Below are 17,928 nucleotides of genomic sequence, written 5' to 3' on the forward strand. Positions count from 1 at the left end.
AATACCTAAACATAGATCCAGCTCAGTACATAGTATATATTTTCATATGGAGGACCTTCACTATTAGTCAAAAATAGCTCATTTACCTAGCATTAAATTATAGTAACCTAAAATACCAAAAATATTTTTATGGTTACAGTGTGCATAGTAATCCAAAGGACAAAGAAGTGTCGTAATTACATAGTTATAACAATCTGCTGGAAAAGAGGGCATTTCTGGAGGCAGGGTAAAGCTAGGCCTGGACCCTTGATTTCTGAAAAGTAAAATACACAGGCTGCTAGCTACTCCTGGGTGAGAGCCATGGGTCACCCGCTGTGCCATGTGGTTCATGTAACAGAGAATTTGAGTTAAAATTTCACTTTTTTTCTCAGCCAGATTTCACTGCCTACGTAGTTAATTGACCTGGTCTGTATTTGAGGAATGTATGAATCTGTGCCTTAAAAACTACTGGATCAACCTGATCATTGGGTTCACGTTCAAGCTTGAACCTGAGCTAACACTATAGACATGCAAAGTAATAAACCTCACTTTTGCCTAATTTATTTTCAAATTTAAATTTATTTTTTATATATTAAACCAAGATGAGAAGGAAGAAAATCAGAGGTTCTTTCAATGCAATACTAAAATGGCCAACCAGCATGATGTGAAAAGGAAGATTTAAAAACAAATAAATAAATAAAATTGAGCCAGAGGTTTTCTTTATCCCCATCTTCACCTCCTGTCTCCTCCTTGACCTAGCTGGAGGTCAACCTGGGTTTAGTTTTTAATGCAGGATACCGTTGGGTCTCCAGCTGTAAAGCATCACAGTTGAGGGCAGAGAGCATCTCACAGAGGGATCTGAACCTGACTGTCCAAATTCTGTGGGGAATGACTGGCATTTGGACTGGAATCCAGATACAGGATTCAGCAAAACTATTCAGCAAAGCTTTTCTAAGCAACTTTCCCAAAAGTTTGTAGCTTGACTGTTTCACTATCATTCAGTTTACCTCTCTTCCATGAATGCCTTCTGGTCCTGGTTCTCCTTTATCTCCTTTTTCACCCTACAAGAATTAATATTTATGTGATTATATATACAAGACAAATACTAACCCATGACATTTTTTAACAGGAAAAATATTGTAAGATTAGGGTCTGTTCTACATGAAGTGCTACATATACATTGCTGGCTGCACAAGCAAAACTATTTATTACATTCCAACAGAAACTCTTTCCAAATAAATGCCTCTGAAAAATGCCTAGCACTCTGCGAGCTACAGTTCTCTGTACTTCACAGTGTCACTGAACATCCATAAAGACTCACCACAGGAAAATATTCTTGGTTCTCACAGTGCTCCGAGAACATGGTGGTGAAACAGAAATTTACACTGGGGAATATTTTCATTTTGAAAGTCTTTGACATTAAATTAATTTCTTACATTCTGAGACTTCTTTAATAAACAATTCTTGGTTTAAATATCTGATAACAAAACCGTCCTCAATATTATCATTTGTCTTTGACTCATACTGGTATATGGTTCACTGATTGCATATGAAAAATGGAAACAATTTTTGTTCTGAAAATTTTCTCACAAGTATGAACAACATTATGAATCAAAAGAAAAAAAATGTTGGGAAGAAAATAGTCTATACAGGCTGGTTCATGAAACACTAACTACAAAAAACAAACACAGTATTTTTTGTAGGATACGTGAAAGGATTCAGTTCTGTATTATCTCTAACTACCATGCTATTCTAGTTAACACATATTTCAAAGTGAACAAAACACACCTGCTTAAGAAGCATAATTTAAGAGAGAACGTATTCCAGAACCAACAAGTCTGAACAGCTCTATAAATGCATCTCTGTCTCTAGACTGAACTTTGTGAAATCATAAAAGTAACATAATTCTGGGAAAAGAACAAGGACTGACTTTACTAGAGTCCAAGACCTTTGTATCAAGCAAAGAAAGCAAACAGCCCTGCAGTGAATTTCCGTTATCTCCAGGGGACAACATTTGTCTGAGCAGAACCTATTCATTATGTCAGCATCATCTTCATAATTCTGTTAGGTAAATGGTATTGAACTGAGATCATTCAGCTAACTCCATTTGTACCACAGCCCTGATTCAGAGCTATTCCTCCAGTGGCATTGACAGAGGGCATCTAATCTAATAACCGGTTTCGCAAAATGAGGTTGTATGAGCTTAAACAACTGAAGCCTACTAACAAATTAGCAACAGCAAACTGTGAATTTAATAATCCCATGCACAAGATGGTTTTGCTAGTTCATTGTTTCCATTTTAATACGTCTTGTTGATAACAAACCTAATGTTAAGCAGTAGCCTGAATGATACTGTTAAGGTTTTTCCTCAAGTGTTGCCTTTCCCGCTTGTCAAAAAAACCCCAAACAAACAAACAACAACCCAAAACCTTTAAACCACATAAATCTATGTATTTATTGCAAAGGTTTAAATGACACCAAACAGTTACAGGAATTTAGAGCTGGTTATTTTCATATGTTTAAACTATAAAATCTTTTTTGTTCGAGGGATTAAAGCATTGGTTGAGAAAGAAATATTCTTCCACTGTTTAAAGTGTTTTAAAAAAATAGCTCACTTAAACTTTTAGAAGAAACTGCAAAAAATGCATTTTACTTTTCATCACTGTGACACACTGGACATTTAATACTGCTTTCAGAATCTTTCAACTAGTATCAGTTACACTGCTACAACCTTGCAACAGCTACAAAGGTATAGTCATATATTAGACACATCCTTATCCAAATATATTTCAAAAAGATTCCAATGTATGGAGCTGTTTTTTGTTCTATGACTTGTTTACCGGCTCCCATACTTCAAGAGAAAATGATACAAATATGTACAGATTTGCTTCAGAAGTAGTAGCAGTACTATCCTGTAAATTCCTTGATGTATAAGTGGAAACCTAAGGTAAAAGCATCTTGTCATAATTTGTTATGCAACATCTATGTTTACATAAAAACCTAAAGCGAGAGCCCAAGCCAAAAGATGACCCTCCCCTCACCCTCACTTATCATTTGCCTAGATGAGCAGCATGTGTTGGAGACTATGCCTTTTTCTCCTACAGCAGGCAGACAGTAACTTTAAAATGCTGGCGGGCAGTTCTAGACATACACAAGTGTTGCCGGTGAATGTGGGAAAGAAAGAAAAACTCCCTTGCATATGATTGACGAGATATTTGGGTCTAAGATGTTTGTCAGTTTCTTAGACAAAATGATAAAAAGCACCCCCCGTTAATGAGCCTCAGACCTCTGCAGTCCCAAGAGCCACGGGCTTTCTGCCAGGTATGCGATTTTACTATGAACATATTCTGATTTTTAATGGAGTAAATGATTTGTCCTCGCCAAGCCTGTTGTATGGAATGTCTGTGTCCTCTGTGAAGCCAGAATTCAAACCAGAGGTCCAATTTTTACAATTTATTCTCATGAGAACTGAGCCAAGTCACGCTCGTTTCTGCCTTTATGGAGCACACTATACTGCATAATTAACAGCTTCAAATCTAGCCAATTTGCAGAATCGCTGAAGCCACTCTGCAGTGTGGAGGAGGCTATTAATAATCAACATCGTGGCTTACCTCATAGATTAACAAAAAGGAGATAAAAATGTGTTAATGCCATTTTAGATCTCATGTTTCTGTCTGCTTATACTATATTCAGATGAGACAATTAAAAACCATTTATTGCAAAAAGAGGATGACAAAACTCTGGCAGTGCCATGCCTTGTTTATTACTTAACTAAAACTAATCCAATATAATATTAAATTATTTTTATTTCTTTGGGTTCATTCTACTTTCAGTTAACCCAATGGAACAAGCTGATGGGATTGCTCCAGTATAACCGCCGAGAGGGATTCAGTCTGCTGTGTGTAATAGCAAAATCACTGAATTTAGTGATAATATTCTTTAATTACAGCCAGGGATTCATGCACAGCCCCTGCAAGTACCAGCCTTCAACTCAGTTGCCCACTTTAAGACTGCCTCATTTTCCTTGCATACTACTTCCTCCTTACTATAAAGGCAAAGTAATGTATTTGGAAATAAAATACATTCATACCTAAAAAGGTAAAGGATTTCTTGCAGTGCTGCCCTGTTAATGATACTAATCAGGAATTCCTGATATCCCTTGTTCCAAGCATTTTAAAGTACCATTGTTAACAACAGCTGAAATACACTCCAGAGTACGTAAGCTATACAGTATCACTAACTCAGTGCAGGTACCTCTTAATTTTTAAGCTCTAAAGCTCTGTGATTTTGCCCCACATATCATTAAGATAGTTATGTGTTGTTTTTTTTTATACTGTTCTGTTTTCCTACAGTTCTGTCTGAGCAGAATGCTCTATGTGAATTTTCTTTTTTTTTTAACCATTTCTCCATAGTGTGTTCTAAACAGAAGCTAGCTCATAGTAATGCTTATTGATTTTTCCTAAATAAGTTCTGAATTTGAAAAATCAGCATCTTTAGTTCAAAAAAACCCAAACCTGTGGCTCTTCCTGTTTTTGCTGATAGGTGTCTAGAGAGCTGGGGTTATGTAGGACTCCATCCCAATAACATTCTTGCTGACTGACTTGTAACCCTTCTGCAGAATGTGGGATAATATACTTCAGGAAAGTGGCAATACTCAGGGTGAAGCACCTCAGGACTACCAAGACACTATAACATTTAAAAGGAGGGGAAGTCAAGGCAGACTAATGATTTTGTCCCAGTTCAGGCTGGAAGGAATGGAAGAGTGACACAAAAAGCTTATTTCCAAACAGGCTTAACCTTTTATTACACAAGACTACTACCTAAGCAGAGTCAGAAAGACAGCGTAAAACATTGCAGAAATACACTTCTATTTCTAGTGAACTAAAATCAACAGCGATGACCTGGAAGGATGTCACTGTGAAGCCTGGGTCTTCCAAACCATTCTATTTAGGACATAGCAAGAAAGCAGGTGATCACAAAGCCTCACAGGCATCAGGAATTCAGAGTTCAGTAGGTGAACTTGTCAGGAAACTGACCAAAACCCCTACTGATTCCAAACTGTACCACCACTGTCTTGTGAAAGAGCCCCGAACAACAGATGTCATGAGTAACCAAGCCAGATAACATGTCAGAAGAAAGATCCTTCTTTCCTGCTTCAGTCAGAGCAATGCTGAAGACATTCATACTGGCTAACTGCTTAGTGTCATGCACATTTCTAAGCAAGCTCTAAGCATTTCTAAGCCAGTGAGCCTATATAAAGGCAAACTACCACCTCAACTGAGTCCAAAATCTTAGGCACAGAATGATCTGAGCAGCCTGTGGCTCCAAAACTGCACTGATGAATTGCCTCTTCCTGTCAGCAGGAATGAGGCAGCCATCCATTTTTATTCTTTTTAGAAAAACCTCCAAATGCAAAGTTACTTTGATCAATCAGAACAAAGATTAAAAAAAAAATAAAATCAAGTCCAGTAGATGTTACAGTGTAGTGCTTTCTAAACGGAGAAAACAAAGGCAAAAATAACAAATAAAAAATAATCCTGGTAGCAGGACTGTAAAAAAGGATCTAGGGATTGTCATGGATCACACAGTGAGCAGGAGTCTAACACAAAGCCATTTTTTAAATGTCAAATCCATTCTACATTTGCCAAAGGCAAATGAAAAAAACCACAATTTTTCTGGTTTACTTGCACTAATGAGGACAGTGAAAAAAAGTGTGTATTTCAGGGCATCATATTTTTCATGGAACTTTGTCAACTTTTAGGTATCTGCTCTTCTCCAAACCAGAATGATAGAAAGTTTGAAAAAAATGTTAGGAGGAAAGAATGAACATAGAACACACTGATGAATCTCAAATGTGGGAAAGAACACTATAAACAGGACAAAAAGTTTTCCATAGTAATAATACAACTAATGGGTTTAATTTGTAGCCAAAATTATTTAGGTTTAGGGGGAAAAGAATAGGGGTTAAAAAGGCAGAGTAGTACTGTAACAGTCTAAGAATAGAGTGAAATTGCTTTAACTGTAGATTTTTCTTGAGAATGCTTTAGACAGACTTGATGATAATTCATCATATGGGTGTCTTATAAGGATGCGGCAGATATAACCCTGCACACTCTTCCAGGATAACATTTCTTCTAGACTGCTCTCTCTTGGAAAAAGTGACAAAGTCACATGTTAAAATAGTTTCAGCTTTTCTTAAGACGATGTGCTTGCTGAGTAATGATTATAGTACGTTGTTGTTTAACCTCAGCTGGCAACTAAGTACCACACATCATCTTGCTCACTCCCCTCCTCCCCCAGCAGCATGGGGAGGAGAATCAGGAAAAAAAAAAAAGAAAAGTAAAACTCAAGGGTTGAGATAAGAACAATTTAATAATTGAAATATAATAAAATGATAATAGTAATAACAATGAAAAGGGGAGAGGAGAAAAATCCAAAGGGAAGGGAAAACCCAAGTGATGGATGATACAATGGCTTGCCAGGCACTGACAGATGCCCAGCCAGTCCCTGAGCAGCAATCGACAGGCCCTGGCTGACCCTCCCCAGTTTATATAGACGCCACGCCATCCCATGGTATGGAATATCCCTTTGGCTAGTTCAGGTCAGCTGTCCCGGCTGTGTCCCCTCCCAATTTCTTGTGCCCCTCCAGCCCTCTCACTGGCAGGGTCTGAAAAACTGAAAAGTCCTTGACTTAGTATAAACATTACCCAGCAACAACTAAAAACATCAGTGTGTTATCAACACGGTTATCACACCAAATCCAAAACACACACTGCACCAGTGACTAAGAAGAAAATTAACTTTATCCCAGCCAAAACCAGGACACAGTGTTTGCAGGAGACACATGTTTTAATGAGTCAAAACTCTCTCATTTAATAAAGAAATTCTTTTTTCCATGAAGGCATTGAAAGATAGACAAACATTAATTCAAATGCCACAGAACAGAGAATGACAATACGACTGAGCTGTTTGCACTGTCACCATGCCATCATCACCAAGCACAGTGACTGAATAGCATTAGTTCAGAGATGAAGAACCAAAAAATAAAAAATAAACCAAATAACACAGATTAAAAAGGATCAGACCATGAAACGTATTCTGAAGAGTTAGCAACCTCTTTAGATTGAAGGATCGTATGCACATTCAATCAAGTCATGTAGTTTAAGTGTAATTTTACATTCTTCATGAAAGCAAAACTCTCACATTGCAACATCCACAAACATTGATTTCTAAAACAGTCTACCAATGCCATGGCACCCTAGCAGGCAATAAAGTGTCCTCAGCTATTGCCTTATTGAAATATTTTCTTACATAGCCTACAGAACTATGATATTCTCGAGAACTAAGCCTTCAGAAAACTCAAATTTTATTATTTCACAACTAGAAAATCCCACAGCAAGGCTACCAGTGGTGCCTTATTGAAAACACAACTGAACAATCCTTTGACCTCTTAATGTGTTCCTTACAGATCTCTGAATCTCACCTTGGTCCTTATCTTCAATGTAACCCTATCTTTTGGAAATCTAAAGGACCGCCTAACATTCCCTGATGCCGACCAGAGCTAGCAGTTAAGATCATTAATGAAATACTAAAAGGCATTAAATAATACTGTGATAAACAGAAAAAAAAATATCTATGTAAAATAGTACATAACATACATTTTCATCCAAGACAACCTGTCAGGGTAAAAGAAACAAAGATACAACTTCATCCTTTTGGGTGAAAGATGTTAGCCAGCACAAGAAGAAAAAAATACCGAGATTTTGGATAACTCCTGCTTGCTACGATTTATACAAGACTAGCCGCAATCTAACATTTAGCTTTGCTATTCAATGATAAATGCCCCAAAGGAATGTACTTGGGCTTAAGATGCTCCACACTGGCTTTGCTTTTTGCCACATGAAATTTATATGCTGCCGATTGCAAACTTTGCTCTGTATGCTATCCTGCCATGACTCAACCTGCCATCACCATTTCATTTTCTTTTTTCTCCCACCCCCTTTCAAAACTTTCAGTGTCAAGGAGAAAAACAAAATCAACATCCAAACCTGAACTCTTTTTAGTAATTTGGTAATTATTTTGGTAATTATTCCCAGACTTAGCTTTAAAGAAACATTCTTAACCTAAGACTAAGGTTTTATTCATAAAAACAAGAAAAAAACCCCAAACAACCTAAAGCATGACCTATCTGAATGCAGAGTTTCAGTCTCCTAGAGAATATGTATTCTTAACACGGAATCAAATATATAAATACTCTCTTCAGAGAAAGTACAAGCGGTCAGGTAAAATGTAAGGAAAAAATAAGGACAAGTTACTAAGATTATTTTTGTGGTGAATTTCATTTGCAAATGCTACTTGGTACTGATGTGCACAAGTTTTAATGGATATAAAATAGGCTTTCTAATGTAATGCAAAGCTTCCCAAAAAATCAATACAATGTTTATTTCAAGAATTTGCATCTACAGAAAGAAATCATAGGATTCATTTTAAAGATTCTAAAAACCCCACCACGAGCAGTAATGAATATTATATTCTTTACTCACTCCATCTGGCCAAGTTCTATAATACATTATATACATGGAATATTACTTCAGTTTAGAAATTTGTGTATTTCACATAATTTATTGTGCTATACCTTTCCTCATAATCCAAAAGCAAAAGGCTTTCCAAACTATAAAGATTCATGAATTCAGTCAGACAACTCATACAAGCAGCTTTCCACGAAGAGGCTATACAGGGTATGTTTATGGTCCAGTATTCCTCTCCTTCTACAGTGTAACTGGCTAATCTCATCTGCAAATATAAAACCAATCATTTCTATGACTCATCCTTTACGCTTCTCCAGACTTGCCTCCTGTCCAAGAGAACATCTTAACTTTCCAGTACCTTCTTGTTCATATCTAACTATTTGAATTAGTTTTAAGTGTCTTTCAATATTTTTTTCCTTGAGAAAGCTGCTTCTTTTGTCACTGAAAAAAACACTGATTCTATTAGCCACCAAGAACTAGAATAATCTTGAAATGAGCCTCTCAGATACAAACCACATCCAGACCACAGAAATAACCTTTCTCAGCTATCTACAGAGCTACTGCTTTCACCTGGACTTGATCATACACACTATTGTCTCAAATGCTCCCTCACCCTGCTCTCCACCCACGCATTAAGGAATGCTGTCGCTAAAACTCTGTTCATTTATCTTTTCCTTTTCTGGTTCTCATGCACACATACTAAAATACTGGGAAACCCGAGTACTAAACTCAGTGTAAAACGTGGCACTGCAAGGCTTACACAAAGTCTCACCACTTACCCCCATGCAATAACCTTGTCCTTCAGCCTAATTCTCCTCTGGTGTGATGAGTGCAAAATCTAGACAACATGTGAAGCGTCATCTTTCATATGATTTATTTTTTAATTAACCAGTTTGCAGCTCCCACTTCTCTGGCAACTGTCCATACAACCAGCCCACAGGTTACCATACATGAAAACAATTGTCATATTTCTGTTCTAGCTGGACCACTGTGCAGTGTAAAAAATCAATGGGTCTAGAATAAATAGGTGAGGGTTCTGCAGGCTACTTAAAGGAAAGAAGCATCTTTAGAAAGGGCACCCTGGGAAATTTCAGCTGTATCTACTGGCTGGCTATGAACAACAGAAGCAAGTTTAAGTTAACACTGGCTTTCAATAGGAACATAAAACTCATAAAATGCTACGGGCAAAACTTCTTTCTTTATCTGTGCACTATGAATTGGCCTCACCATACAAAGGAAGATCAATGATATGCTCCCCGTAGACAGTTCAGTCTCCACTTACTGTCACAGAAACTCTGAACTTCTCCTTGTAAAGTTAGCTAAGCTAGCTGCTTTGTTTTCTTAAAGTCAAGTCTAAGATTACAGAAAGACAGCCAGTGAGTGTACTGTACTGCTGACTGGGTTAGCTGCATTAGACACATTCTTTAACTGTTGCGCAGATCTTTGGTAACAGCCTTAATACCCTTGATTTGTGTGCCTGCTCTGTCAGGTCTTCTTCAAAGTAAGTGCTTTCTAGGTATGCCTACACTAGCAACGTGGCACAACAGAATGATGGAGAGTACTAGATGTTCACACTACATGTACTTTGTTGAAGCTATTCCAAATGTACCCTGGAGTAGCTTTAGTCTGTTTTCATGAACTCAAGAGCCATTCGCAACTACAGCACCTTAGGCTTGTTGCTGGAGCACATCTTTCAGTTTATCTTCATCCAAAAGGAATCATGCTGTTCTTCTCCAGCCCATAAAGTCATTACGTAAGACTGTAGCACTTTCTGGCCATTAAGATATGCCTACTCTTCTGGAATACCTCGGCTGCTGAAGAAAGCCAGAAAGTAGTCTGGAGAAACAGAATCTGTTGGGATATAACCCAGTAAACAGTTGTTTTTTGGTTTTTTTTTTGTCAAAACAGTTTTCTGATTTACTACTTTACTAGGCATCACACAGTTGCAATAGCAGTGCACAGGGACACTGGAGATAGGAAGAAGCAGTTGGAAAGGAGATGGGGAGGAAGACTGTTTTTATCATTGAGAGTATGACCTTAAACATCAACTACTGCTAAGTGGAGGGGGAAGAAAAAAAAAAAAATAAAAAGATGCATTGGAGACTTAAATATACTTACACATGTACGTTGCTGACTTTTCAGTAGTAACATCCACATCTGTTTTTGCAGGTACTACAAAACTTCCCCCAGCTCACAGTTTTATTTTTGGTATATTAATGAACAAAGTTCTGTCATCTCCTGTTCTATAGTGACCGATGTGAGTAGCTGTTTTGTTGTTTCTTCTTTACTCTGTTCAAGAATTCTGATCCTTTTTCATAATTTCAAACAACTCTTATGCAAAATTGTGAGAGTCCATTTAGAGAGCTTGTTGACTTAAACATGTTTTTAAAAAAGTGGGTAGATTCAGTTTTGATATAAGGAAGAAATTCTTCACTGTGAGGGTCGTGAGGCACTGGCACGGGTTGCCCAGAGCAGCTGTGGATGCCCCATCCCTGGGAGTGTCCAAGGCCAGGCTGGATGGGGCTTTCAGCAACCTGATCTGGTGGAAGGTGTCCCTGCCCATGGCAGGGGGAGTGGAACTGGGTGATCTTTAAGGTCCCTCCCAACCCACACCGTTCTGTGATTCTATGATTCAGTCTAAAAATTTACTTCTTCACGTTCATGCCTACTTTAGAAACATCACATAAAAGAATTTTTTAAAAGGTCTCACAGTATGAGGCTAAGCTATAAAAAAATACAAGGCTGCATAAGCATACATGCAATTTATGCTAAATGATGCTTTCTAATATTGCAGCATTAATACTGTTTTATTAGATTATCCTATTGCCTATTCTCATCAGATACCTGTCAGCACTCTCATTTTCATAAAGAATAATCCTCTAACAGTGCACAACACAATCTCACTGATAGCAGCAGCTGCAGTGTACTGATAGCCTCCGTGCTGTGGAGCCCCACCAGCTCAGTCTTACAGCATATCTTTGCTAAGCAACTCCCAAGAACTGCCTCCTGTTTGAAAGAAAGGAGACTCACATGTCAGGAGCTCTATTTCGTTCGCAGTATTAAAGTAATATACTGCACCTGCCAGCAAGGATTCAGTTGTGCTTACTCTCTATTGCTGTAACGCTGCCTTCCTCCAGAGCCTCCTTTCCGGCTTAAAGTTCCTGGTAAAGAAAGCTTTCCTTTAATAACTGCGCTGCAGTAAACCAAAAGAATTAAGTGATTTAATTTAGAAATCTATTACTTTGTATGTTACGAAATATTTTTGTGATTGTATTATATTTCCTAGAAGGGAATGACTTATTCTAGTACACACATAAATATGTATGTAAACATACAAGCATATTGGCGTAAATATGCACTTTCAACTGGAAATCAAGGAAATACACTCAAAGTTAAACCTATCACCAGATCTGGGATTGACAAAAAAATATCCCACCCTTCACTGTCAGGAAAAAAAAAAAGAATTGCAGTCATATGAAACGATTTTAATTTTTAGTCCCGGTTAACTGTAAGACCAGATCAATGATACTACCTGAGGTTATCCAGAACCCATGAGATCTGTAAGGAACTCAAGTACTTGTGTATTTACAGGACGCTGTATTTACAATGCTTCTCACAGCATTCCCAGTTAAAGACAAATTTTTCCTCAAATACACTATGCAAAGGTAGCGAACGTAAACAGCTTTTGCAAAAGTAAAATAGGAAAGAGAATAGACAAATACATGTATGGGTGAGCATCTATACAACAGGAAAGGTAAGTTATGAGTCAGAAAAAAGTGAAGATAATCAAGAACAAGTAACAAAAATAGCAAGCAGCCAAAATACAAACAAACTCAGAAACAGTGATACAAAAATAAGTTTGAACAAAAATAACTGGATGTTGAACTTCAGTCAGATCTGTTTCTCTGAGACTGTCTTGTGGGAACAGTCATATAATGGGCTATTTCCAGGCCTCTCTAATCCATTTGAGGTCACATCTAGTTTGCAAGTTAATTTGTTTCTGGCATTTCTTAACTTTTGACTCAGCAATCACCTTTTTAAAATTCATTCTGTTCAGATTAATAAATGGTAAACAGCAACAATCATCTGCATAATGAATTATAAGGCCTTTCACCAAAGATAAACTGTGGAGTCAGAAGAGAGAATATTTTAATTCACAGCAACAAGATTTATCACTTGATCTAAAAGACTAGGTAGCTGCAGCAGAGAATGACCCCTCTGTTCTGTTGAACCAAAACCACAGACTGAGTGTGGGACACCTTCCACTCATCCCAGAAAATGAACAATGCACTTAGCCAAGCTGATGAAAAGCATGGAAACCAGAAATTCTGTAAATTCTGTATTCTACTTTTGCCTCCAAAAAGGAGTAAGATTTACTACTGTCAGACAACATCCAGACCACATACCTTCTGGAAGGCAGTATAGTCAAACAGAAGAGCCAGGACACACTAGAAATCTTGGGTTTATTTGCACATTAGTACTGATGTACCCTATTCTGGCTTCCGAATTACTCTCAGTCTCTTCCATCTCTCTCAGAAATACACATACATATGCCACCTATTCCTCTTGTTTTCCCTAATTAGCCCACTTAAGGCCCATGTCCACCTCTACTCTCTCCTGTACACAAGTCTCTTGACCCAAGCCCCAGCGTTCACCCCACTGGTACTATACAACCCCCAGAACTGTTAAATGGAAACTGGGACTTCAACGTGTCTGTGTAGAAAAAGGATAATGCTGTGCTCTCTGCCACTGCCAGTGGGTATTTCTCTGCTCCTCCAGAATATTTTCTCAGATACTAAATGTGCAGCACTCCTTATAAAAATTGTTACATTATTTTTAAATTAATTAGCATTTATCCAAATTACTTTTCAAAAGGTTTACAGCCTTAGCTGTTTCCAAACTAGTACATTTCTTCCAGGCATCCATAGCTATAATGGTACCCAGTCATCCATCTCTGGATATGCCTTCACAGAAATCTCCAAGGTGGCACAGAAGTAATCGTTCCTGGAAGCAGTACATCCAAATGACCTGGCACTCCGCTCACACTCATAAACCTTTCATCTCAACAGTGCCCACTAACGAAGCTGCGATGCTTCTGATACCCCAGATAGCTCATTCAGAACAGGCTTGGCTGTTTCTGCAGAACACCGCGTGTGCTTTCTTGCCCAGAGCTCCACATCCAGGCCTAGCATGCCAGAGGCTTCCTACGTTGCGGGAACGATTGGAATTTGGAGAGCTTTGTGGACTGAAATAAATTGTACTCATGTGCACATAGCCATTTTCAGAGTTTAAGATTATACCAAGTCGTAGTGGAGAGAAGTGAGGCTGAAAAAGATACCTTTCTAATGCCAGAAAAATGCACCTGTCAAATATTATATTTCTAATCCAAGGCAGAAGGAGTTTTTGAGAGTTTACACCAGCATTTAGGTACTGGCAAAGTCATTCTCTCCTCCATTAATCTTGTTCTCAGCAAGACATGAATTGTTTACACTCAAACTTCATAAAGAAAAACATTTTGAGGTACATGACTAAATCTGGTGATGATACCAAATTATACAGGATAAAACAATTGAGGATGAACTGTGACAAACTCAATACAGGCATGATGAGATGCGATGAGATGGCAAAAGAAGGATAAATGAAATTAGGCGTAGGTATATTTAAAATGATGAAGACAACAAAACCCTTATGTCCCATATGTAGCCATAATGTCTGTGAAGACAATCACAGTTTCCTAAATGCAATGCCTGGTAATGGTCAGTTCAAAAGGATCAAGAGTGAGATCTTGAGGCCACACTCAAAGCTAAAGATAGAGTAAAGAAGGAAGTTCCATGTGAGGAGATACTAAGAAGGCACAGAGTATGAAACAGAATTTCACTGTGATACTATATACACTGAAGTTCCTGTCTCTACTATCTTCAAACAATGTAACTGACCTGAAAAACATCTACAGACAGCTAGTAAGGCTGACCAAATAGAGAACGGTGTTCATAGTATAAGACGCTATGTAAGCTGGTATTCAATTTGGAAGAAACAGTTCAGGAATGTATGATAGATGCTTACTGATTCTTAACTGATACCAAAAAGGAGAACAGAAATCTTCCAACAGAGTAAGTAGGGGACACCAAATTAAATTAAGAGGAAGCAGGTTCCAAATACAGAAAAGGAAGTGGTTCTTCAAACACGAAGATAAATGTCATAATTCCTCACCACAGGATATTGCAGATGCTCAAAGTTTACATGAATTCAAGGGAAAACTGCATTCACTAATGGGATGGAAGTCCACCGAAGGCTACTAAATTCACTGAAAACACATCTGGTGAGATCACAGTCTCAAATAATTGGAGGCAGGGAAAGTACATGGGGAGAAGCACTTACTTACTTTGTCCTTATGCTTTTCCCTGGGCACCACTTCTGGCTATCATTAGAAGCAGGATGCTGAGCCTGATGAACTTTTAATCTCACCAAATGGGTATGTGTAAGTAAATTAAACAGTGATACAGCTTGGGACCTGGAACTTGGTCATCCATATCATTAAAATGATAGACCCCAGCTGTGAAGGTCTCTTGCAGACATTTCAATAAGTCTAGTTAGCACTTCCCCATATAATTCCCAGGAACAGTTCAAAAGTTAGCATAGGCTAGGGACTATTCCCAACAGGCAGTTTTGATTAAGCCTGTTTCAAAGGGCAAGAGAGTTAAGCAGTATGAGGATGGCCAGATCAAGCCAAATACTACAGAACTACAGGATAAGCCCTGGTAATGTTTAGCTTATTAGGATAAATGCCGATGTGACTACTTTTATTACAGGTAGAGACTTCCTGTAGAGTTAACAATGTGCTTTTCCTTTTCCCCTAGAATACCTGTGTGCAGGTGCCTCTGTGTTCATATATGATCTGCTTGGTAATAAAAAAAAAAAAAAATCTGTCAAAAATGCTTGCCTGTTTATTGAGATGTCTGTCTTGTAAATAATTAACCTCATATGACTTCATGAAAAAAAATCTGAAGTGCTACTCACAATATCAGAGCACAGCAATCATACAAGCAAAGCAAAGAAAAACATTCCCCCCAGCTCCAAAGCTTAAAAGGTGCAGATAGGTAGCTAAATGGTTACAAGATGGGAAACAAAACTCTAATACTTCCCTATGTATCATTAGGGTACAAGTACGAAAAAAAACTCAGCTCACATTTACACCCAGCTGGTAAAGCACCCAGTCTTCACTGCATGAAGTAAGTTTTAAAGAACTTCAGAAAATCTTGCCCCACCTCAATAAAGTATCTGTATTGATGATTAGCAAAGGTAAGGAGCCACATTTCCAGCACAGTGGCAGTGACTCACCACCATCCAAACAAACTAGGGAACTGGACCCTTAGTCTATAATGTAAAAAGTGTGTTCTTCCATTACTCCAAAAAACATTCAGACTAACAGGTCCGTATATGCAGTGGCCACAGTTACATCAATATTTGCAGCTTACTGATTTTAATCTTCTAATCCTTTTTTTAGATTGAAGCATTTCTAGCAGAATCTACAGCTGACAAATAGAAGCACTGTACTAATACACAGGAGGGTTACTGCTTCTCTTAATTATAATTTTTTAGTATATTTAATTACAGACCTTTGAGGTTCATAACTCTCTTCTATCCACGAGTAATAGCTTCTATTTTTCAAGTAGATTGGAAGCTTCCCCAGTACTTGAGGTGTCTTATGTGTGGACCGGTTTCATCACTGAGATTTATGGTACAGAATTCAAAATATTAGAAAGGCTAAATAATGACTAACTTCAACTAGCACCTTAGAAATAAAGCTGATTCCTTCTTCATTTATTTATGCTTAATTTAAGAAGAGCACACTGAAGATTGTGAAATAAAAGACTACACCTGGGGACAAACTGGAATTTTATAGCCTTGTGAGTTCAGAATGGATGGAAGACAGAGGAGTATTTTATTAGGTGTGATAGGATGAAGTAGAAAATGTTGAACCTCCAGGAAACTTTCTTGACACTAAGATCTATTAAGAATTTTCTTCTAAAGGAAACAGAGGAAGCCCTAGTTCCTGGGATAATTCAAACTGTACTTCACAAAATAGTAAATATATACAAAGAACATCCTGCATTTAGAAGAAAATGAAGCAGATGACAATTTTTTCTACACTTAGGCTGTACAAGCCCCAGAGTCCTCCTCTCTTCTCACATGTAAACACAGTCAAAAACACAATCAAAACATACAAAAAGTAAAGATAAAAGGAAGAAACTCTGGAAATAAGGAATGACTATCATTACGGTTTTACTCTCAGTTTTTCTTAGTCCAATAAATATAACTTTATTTATATCCTTTTACTGAGAAATATCCATCAGAGAATTACAGTAAAAGAACGACTTCCCAAAGAACAAGTGTTTACAAGTGCATATCACAGCTCCAACAACATATACTGCTCAATAGCTCAGCTCCAATGACATCCAGTTTTAAAATCCTCTATGCCAAATGTGAGATGGGAGGGGAATAAGCTTTATAAAAGAAAGCAACAAGTCAAGGAGAATTGCAGTTGAAGAGTTCCTCTCCAGAGCACAGCCATCCTCCAACACTATTACAAATTCTGAGTCTTCCGAGATATTGACTAGTACGGAATCTAGTCTATATAACAGCATACTTTACTTGTCTCTCCGAGTTCAAACAGAGACAGGGATCATATACTAGTATTTTGAAGCAGCTAAGCAAGGCAAGGAATTTAGGTTTCCCAGCTCTGTGAAATCACTTTTATCTATCAGTGACAATCCAGTCATGTTTGCTCAGCTATAATTAACATGTAAATGTGTTGAAAAGAAAGAAGAAAACAAATACACAGAAGGCTGCAACAATGAAAAAAAAAAGATTGCCCTTGTGAATAAAACTGCATTTAGAAGATAGATGCAGGGATAAACTTCAGCTATGGGAATTGATACAGCTGAGGTGAATGGAGCTGTGATCAGACAACTCAACAGCTTCCTGCCAGTTTTCATACTAACAAATTTTAAGATTCTCCCTTTTTTGATACTTGACAAATTTTGAGGACACCATCAGGTTTCATTTATGTTGAACAGTCTATTTTGTAACTATTTGTATTGGAAAATGAACTGTTCCATAGGATTTCAGCAAACCTAAGCTAAAATCATACCAGAGATTGCATATGCATCCATCATCCGAGCAACCACACACAATGCTACCAAACAAGCATTCCGTGACAGCTCCTGTGAGGAAGACAGCATCAGCTGACAGGTGATGAGATATTTAAGCAAGGGCATGGGTCACCGCCAGATGTGATGCTCCAAAACAAGAGTACAAATGTATATACACATTAAAATACAGATTAAAAAAATCTGCCTATAACATATTCTGGTGAACAATGTTAGTCCATACTGCCAATTAAAAGTAAGCATTAAATGTT

The 17,928-nt window shown here is 37.7% G+C and overlaps 1 protein-coding gene across 4 annotated transcripts in view; it reads right to left on the reverse strand.

Moving 5' to 3' along the window:
- COL19A1 (collagen type XIX alpha 1 chain) overlaps window positions 1–17,928 on the reverse strand; it is a 203,112-nt gene that overhangs the window by 110,309 nt on the left and 74,875 nt on the right. For all 4 annotated transcript variants that reach the window (XM_055713942.1, XM_055713941.1, XM_055713945.1 and 1 more), the window contains one exon: window positions 987–1,040. In XM_055713942.1, coding sequence (XP_055569917.1) covers window positions 987–1,040 — 54 coding nt within the window. The remainder of the gene's footprint in view (window positions 1–986; window positions 1,041–17,928) is intronic.

Source organism: Falco cherrug, chromosome 6 (assembly GCF_023634085.1).
Source record: "Falco cherrug isolate bFalChe1 chromosome 6, bFalChe1.pri, whole genome shotgun sequence".
NCBI lineage: Eukaryota > Metazoa > Chordata > Aves > Falconiformes > Falconidae > Falco > Falco cherrug.